This window comes from Triticum aestivum, chromosome 3A, assembly GCF_018294505.1.
Source record: "Triticum aestivum cultivar Chinese Spring chromosome 3A, IWGSC CS RefSeq v2.1, whole genome shotgun sequence".
NCBI classification, from domain to species: Eukaryota; Viridiplantae; Streptophyta; class Magnoliopsida; order Poales; family Poaceae; genus Triticum; species Triticum aestivum.
Window position 1 is genome coordinate 610901241 of NC_057800.1, and position 6506 is coordinate 610907746.

The 6506-nt window shown below is 43.7% G+C and overlaps 1 protein-coding gene across 1 annotated transcript; it reads right to left on the reverse strand.

Annotated features, from left to right (window-relative positions):
- Window positions 1-261: 261 nt before the first annotated feature.
- On the reverse strand, window positions 262-5989 carry LOC123062583 (probable methyltransferase PMT11). The gene is made up of 9 exons (XM_044486163.1): window positions 5089-5989; window positions 4613-4762; window positions 4060-4330; window positions 3758-3868; window positions 2823-2982; window positions 2088-2345; window positions 1618-1740; window positions 1154-1231; window positions 262-777 (listed from the first exon to the last, which is right to left on the reverse strand). Exons 1-9 carry the CDS (start codon window positions 5839-5841, stop codon window positions 573-575), a joined length of 2109 nt encoding a protein of 702 aa, XP_044342098.1. The 5' UTR covers window positions 5842-5989; the 3' UTR covers window positions 262-572.
- Window positions 5990-6506: the final 517 nt, after the last annotated feature.

The following is a 6506-nucleotide window of genomic DNA, read 5'->3' on the forward strand; positions in this document are numbered from 1 at the left end:
GGAATTTTTTGTTTGATTTTCCGGCTTGTCATTTTTCACCCCCACATATAGCATGCAAGTATGTAACTGTACCACATACAGCATGGAAGAACATATCAAAACTACATAAAAGGTGACATGCAAAAGCTGTCGAGACAACTCCAATTCTACATGAGATCCAATGGACCAACGTAACAGTAATAGAACATTTGTAAACCTCGGTCAGCAGAATCGAGACACCATGCACGCAAAGGAGCAAACACTCTTTTCATCACAGCCCAGTACAACAAAAATCTCATCCATTCTCTATTCACCAAAACCTTTGCCAAGTCTTCTTTCGATCATCGTATATATATGTTACAACAAAAACACGCCGAGCTAGATCGGACTCGTACAAACAAATGATGAATCGAATTAAGTTACAGCTTTCACCGCCACCTAACCTATCTACGGAGCACAATGTCAATCTCCAGTCCACTGCAGTTCTTGTAGTCAGTTCCAGCGGTGCCGGAGAACTAAAACCGCAGGCGCCCGCCGCAGCATTGCTTGCCGGGGAATGGTCTGCCTGATCGGGGAATGGTCTGCCTGATCGGTTAGCGCACCATCGGCTTGTCACACATCAAAACCTTCCTGCTAGCATACGCGCCTTCAGCAGTGTCACGTATGGTGGATCTCCATCCCATCGCGTCTGTTATTTCCTTGATCTCCTCTATCGTTTCCTTTTTATCACAGATATACGCCCTACCACCAGGTCTGAGTATGCGATCCATCTCAAGCAAGATAACTGAGGCGTTACACCTGGTAATGAGAGAATATGTTGAGATGCAAATAAGGTATATCCGATGGATGATGTAAGCTCGGTGCTTCTGCATTACAACTACCACAGAGTAATAGATCACACAATAATCCAAGCAAGGTGTTGTCAACCGAGTGCTTAAAGAGTGCAAACGTAGCTACATAGCCGGGCATCCATGTAATAAACCATCTCCTCTAATGTAAGCACATCAATTGTTTACATGTTTTGCTAAAGGCTAGAAGGCCTAAAGCAGCAGTTTGTTCTCAATTGTATTCTTGGGTTTCCTGGGTTATACAACCATGGAGATTTCTACATATCTTTTGTCGAGAAATCTGAACAAAGAACTAACATGAATTTATGTTCAAAAGAGCTGGTTACCTTTTCTGCTCCTTTGAGAATAGCCCGAATGCATGCAGTAGATCGTAAGTCCTTGGATATGTGTCAAATGGTTCACACCTGTCCATACAAACATATAAATTGCAGAATGGGCAATATCAAGGTGGAAACTACATGATGCCCTTTGGGTGCCTTTTCTTCTTCTTCAAGAAAAAGGTTCACGTCAAGCATCTACCAGCTGCTTCTTAGAAAGAAATTTGATGTCCGGAAAATATAGGAAGCAAAGCATTGATAATATTATAATAAAAAATGTTGGCTAATTCAATGCATGGCAACACGTTCTGAGGAACTCATTCAAACACTTCAGGAAGACAAGATGCAATGAAGAAAAAATATAGGTGGCTGATATGCTATGCTTAGAACTCCATGTTGAAGTGCAATATTCTTATAGGAAGAGCAATTCCAACTTAATATTATGCCAGACAACGAATATACCGAAAACTTACCAGTCATGGGCCACTCCAAGAAGTCCCCGGTCATAAATTACAGGCAGTGTGTTTGGCTCAGTAACAGGAACAACATTCATCACCCAGCAATCAAGCTTGCGACCGATTAATGCAGCTGCAAACCTACACGCAAAACAAAACAATATTCCACATCAAGCACAAAAGTCTGATCTGCTAATTATTTTGTATTCAGGACAACTCATAGCCTAGTATTCGAGCAAAAGGTTGTGACAGCCGAGGTCATCGGTTCCAGCAGTATTTCCATGTATTTTCGGGCTATATTCATCCAAACATATGTGAGTGCTCCATCTAGTAGCTTTGCTATCGTAAGTACCTCCAAGTCTATTCTTAACAACCTTCTAATGGTCAGAGGTGTGCACTGGAGGCTATTTCTATGTTTGAACTTTGAAACAACAAGAGAAAGAGAATGGAGGGACCAGGAAAGAAAGGGCTTTGAGCAAATAAATTACCCTCCAAATCCAGCCCTCATGTCCATTACATTCCGGAGTTTGAACTTTTTCCACTTGAAAACACGAATATAACCTTCGAGTATATCATCCCAAAATTTCGTTTCTGCTTTGAAAAGCTCATTCTTTGATGAGTAGGCGTCCATTTCAACACCTTGAAGTCTCCTTGGAGGCTCCATTAAGCGTGCAGGCCATGGAAAGGGAGTTGATCCGTCACTATTTACAGGTAGTGGACTGATACATGCTTTCAGACCAACATACCTGAAACCAAAGAGAACGTGTAGCACAAAAAAAGTTTTTGTCAAATAAGCTCAGTGCCAGTATAATATAGTCCAAGAAAGGAGAAGCAGTCTATATGAATTTCAGCATCTGTTAAATGATCGCAGTGCAGACAACAAAATGAACAGGTTAAAGCACATTGTTGCCCCAACATTAATTATACGCCAGATTCTTGCAGATTTTGCTATCAACATGCTTTGTGTTTATCAGGTATTGTCATACTGATGGCAAAATGCTTGACAGATCTTGCTAATGATGATGGAAATGAAAGCTCGTTCTCATCTAAAGTGTTATTTTAAGGCCCAACAAGAATTAAAGATCTTAATGGGAGAGAAAACAATGTGGCCAGTAATGAGAGTTGTTAAGTTATTTCCACTGCCAAGACTTATCCAAGAAGTGACTAAAGTGTTAAACTGAGGCTTCAATAATAAAACCAGGTCAAGTGAGGTCGAAACATACCAGACATTATCTGGATTATCATCAGTATCACAAAGTGGAGGTTTGACCCCTGGATCACGGCTCATATAGCATGAGTTATTTACAGGCTTCCTCCACATAGCAACATATCCCTCTTTCTTCACAAGCTCCCAACAAAGTCGGGTTGTGAGGTCCTCCATCTCTACAAATAAATTTATCTGTGAGCAATCATTTTGGAAACAAAAAACAATGCAGCATTTCATTATCAGAGGCTTCTTGACCTGATATAAGTAATGTTATCAAAAACTATTATTACAACATCCCAAGGATTTGCAGTTTAACTATGTACTCCCACTTTTCCTCATCCTTTACATGAAAGAATGTCTCTGGCATACTGTAGATTTAATTAGGCCATCTGTGCATATTAGCAGTTTGGCGCAGATAGTTGTTACTAGAAAAATATTGTTCATGTGTAACCATAGGAATGCATCCTCTTTCTAGTCGTGCAATTTAACTTATGCGGGAAGCCGGGAACGGCCGAATAGGTAGTAGAGCACAGAAATTCAGGTCAAAGCATTTGTGTATGCCAAAGATACAGGCATACACAATATGATAACATTTTTCCTGTCAAGACTGTGTTAAGTTGTTCTGGCTGAGATCAGTTAGTATTTTGCAATAGGATAGCACGAATCACAAACAGACCCAATAGGTAATGCCTGTAGCTCAAGATCGAGTTTTTCTGGCAGTGCATAAGACTCGTTTCCCTCTAGTCCTAATGAACTTCTTGTTTCCATTACCAGTCAACGGGAATCCGGTTTGAAAACAGAAGAATACTTTACTCCTCTGACTAAATCCTAAAATCAACAAATGGACAACTATGGATGCATCTCGTGGAAAAATAACAACAGTGTAAACTGACACATAGTATATATAGCCCTAAAGAAACAAAATTATCACATAGTAGTAAGCAGCAATACCTTTCCACGCCTCTTGCTGGGCCTCTTCATGCTTATAAACAGGCTGTGCTGCCCAAGCAAAATACCCGCCAGCTCTTAGCATTCTATTAACCTCCAGGAGCAGGATTCCATCTTAGAAATAGGTAAATTATGACAACAGGAATTAAGTGGATTGTCAATCGAAGGAATAAAGTAGGTGCATTATCAAGAAAAGAAAAGAAGTAAAACTACACATCAAAATGAGTGCTCGTGAGTGTATGCGCGTGTATATGAGCGCTTGTGTCTGTACTGATGCTCAAAAAAGAAAAAAAATGAGTGCTCACCGTCACGTGTCCAATTTATTCTGCAGCGGGAACAGTGGATAATCTCAAATGCTTGACTGGGATATAATAGTCTGTGTGTTGCAAATGCTGCCACCATTGCAGGAACACCACGCTCAAGAGCAAACTGTATCTGATTCTCATGAACATCTTTGGGAGCAATGGACAATGTCAACACGTCACGTGAAAGTAAGTATGCGCCAAAACTTGCGACTCCACAGCCAACATCCAGAACAACTCTAGTGCGAGAGCCAAATGCAATATCTGGTACCATCTGGGCAAACAGAGAAACATGTGCTTTGAATGAGATTCAGTAATGGTAGAGGTTTTTTAGCAGTGGAAGCTGATGCAGTCCATGAAAATTTAGCCGTTATTTGTCTTTTGCATGTTCCTGTTAAGCACTAATGCATCTAGAACCCATATGTGTTAAGTTCTTCTTTTACTTATACACTCTCTAGAAACTACTCATTTGCTTTCATGTTTTAAGCAATTTGAAGTTACCTTTCCTGTTTCCAAAAAGATTTGAGTAATTTATAATATAATAATCAAGGCAAACCTGAGATATCTGATCCAGGTATTGATTTGCTCCATGTATGAACTGGGTTCCTCCCCCAGGAAATGTAAATTTGTCTTTAGCCTTGGTAATCCAATTCTGCCCTCCTTTGTCATCAACCAAGCGTGTATGAGGTACATTGCTAAACCACACCTGCAATTCACAGAATGACATTACAGAAATTCCATTACATGGATGCTGCAGTTTCTGGGAAAAAAGCCAACTAAGTTGTCAGTTGGTTCAATTCGATTCTGTAGCAATAATGGCATACATCAAATGTTGCTTAAATCATGTCTAGTTCATTCAAGCTAAAACTTTTGAGTGATGTGATTAGTGAAACAATAAACCCTGTGTGCAGAGAGGTGCTAGCAGAAACCCAAGAAGAAGATTACTACAGTACAAAGACATACTATTCCATAGCAGTAAAACCGAGAGGTTCTTTACCAGTTGAACCGGCAAGAATCAACACAAATGCTCACCTCGTCTCTGCTCCGAGGCCAGGGAATGGGCGCCTTATAGCCCTTGGGGGCCGGCACGAGGCAGCTCAAGGCCTTGTCCTTGGCCGGGCAGTGCCGCTCGAACCGCTCCCCACGCTCCGTGGAGGGCAGCCGCCTGATCTCCTCGTCGTTGTCGAGGCAGGGAATGTACTCCCTCATGCTCGCGGGGCAGGCAGGGAACTTCCCAATCCGAGCCCTGTTGCCGCCGCCGGTGCCCGCGTTGCCAGGCTCCTGCGTCGCGGCCTCGTCCGTGGCCAGATCGGTTTCGTTGACGACGGCGCCGATGTCAAAGTCGTCCCGCATAGCGCCGTCCTCGCCGACGATGCCGAGGCGGGCGGGCGGGGGAGGGGGCGAGGGCTGGAGGGGAGGCGGGGGCGGGGGCGACGGAGTCGGCACTGGAGGCGGTGGCGGGGGCGACGGAGTTGGCGCTGGAGGGGGCGGCGAGGCATTGGGAGTGGACGAAGCGGGCGGAGCAACTGCGGGGGCGGGGATTAGGGATGGGTCGAAGGAGATGTTGGAGTTGGGCGAGATGGCGACGGAAGGGGAGCGAGAGGAGATGCGGGAGGAGGGGGACGCCGGGGAGAAGACGGACGAGAAGAAGAGGGGGCTCGCGGAGGCGTCGGACCAGCGGTAGCCGACGAGGAAGGAGGCGGCGCAGGCGAGGAAGAGCACGGCGGCGCGGACGAGGTGCGGGCCGCGGAGCAGGTCGGAGGCGTGCGCGCCGAGGGCCTTCATGCTCGCCCGGCCGCCCTTGGGTGGGGAGCGATCGGCGTCGGCGTCGGCGCGGTGCCTTGCCCGATGCGGGGGATGGGATCGTACAGCGGAGTGAACTGGACTCCGGCGTGTTGCTTCAGAGGGAAAATCCCACTTCCGTTGTTATTGTTTCTCGGATGAGCAAAGGTCAGCTGATAAAATAGTCTTATTTTAAACCTTGCATGTAATCTATACTCAGTGAATTACAATAAAAATATGTCTATAATGGGTTATGGGTTATTACTTATTAAAATAATTAGCTATTTCTTAAAAACATGACGAAACATATTATGCTAAAAGATTATCTCTTAAATGATAGAAGACAAGAGAAGACAAGTCTTTTTTTATAAATTTGCTAATCTCCATCTCAACATTTATCCTATGTGACACACCTAAGACAACATCATTGTGCATGCCCTAATACTACATCTACAAGGTTACTTGTTTTTTTTACAAGCAAGCTAATGTGGGGATTATGATTGGTAATAGCGCAATGAAGGACAAGTTGAATTCAGGGAAAGAGAGTTGTAGTTGGAAAAGTTAAGTAAAACCTTTGTAATTCTTTGTAGGTATAACATAATTGTCTCCCCCTTTAAAAAGAAAGTGTTATTGTTTTAGGAGTGTCTATGTTTTTTCCTTCACCTTCC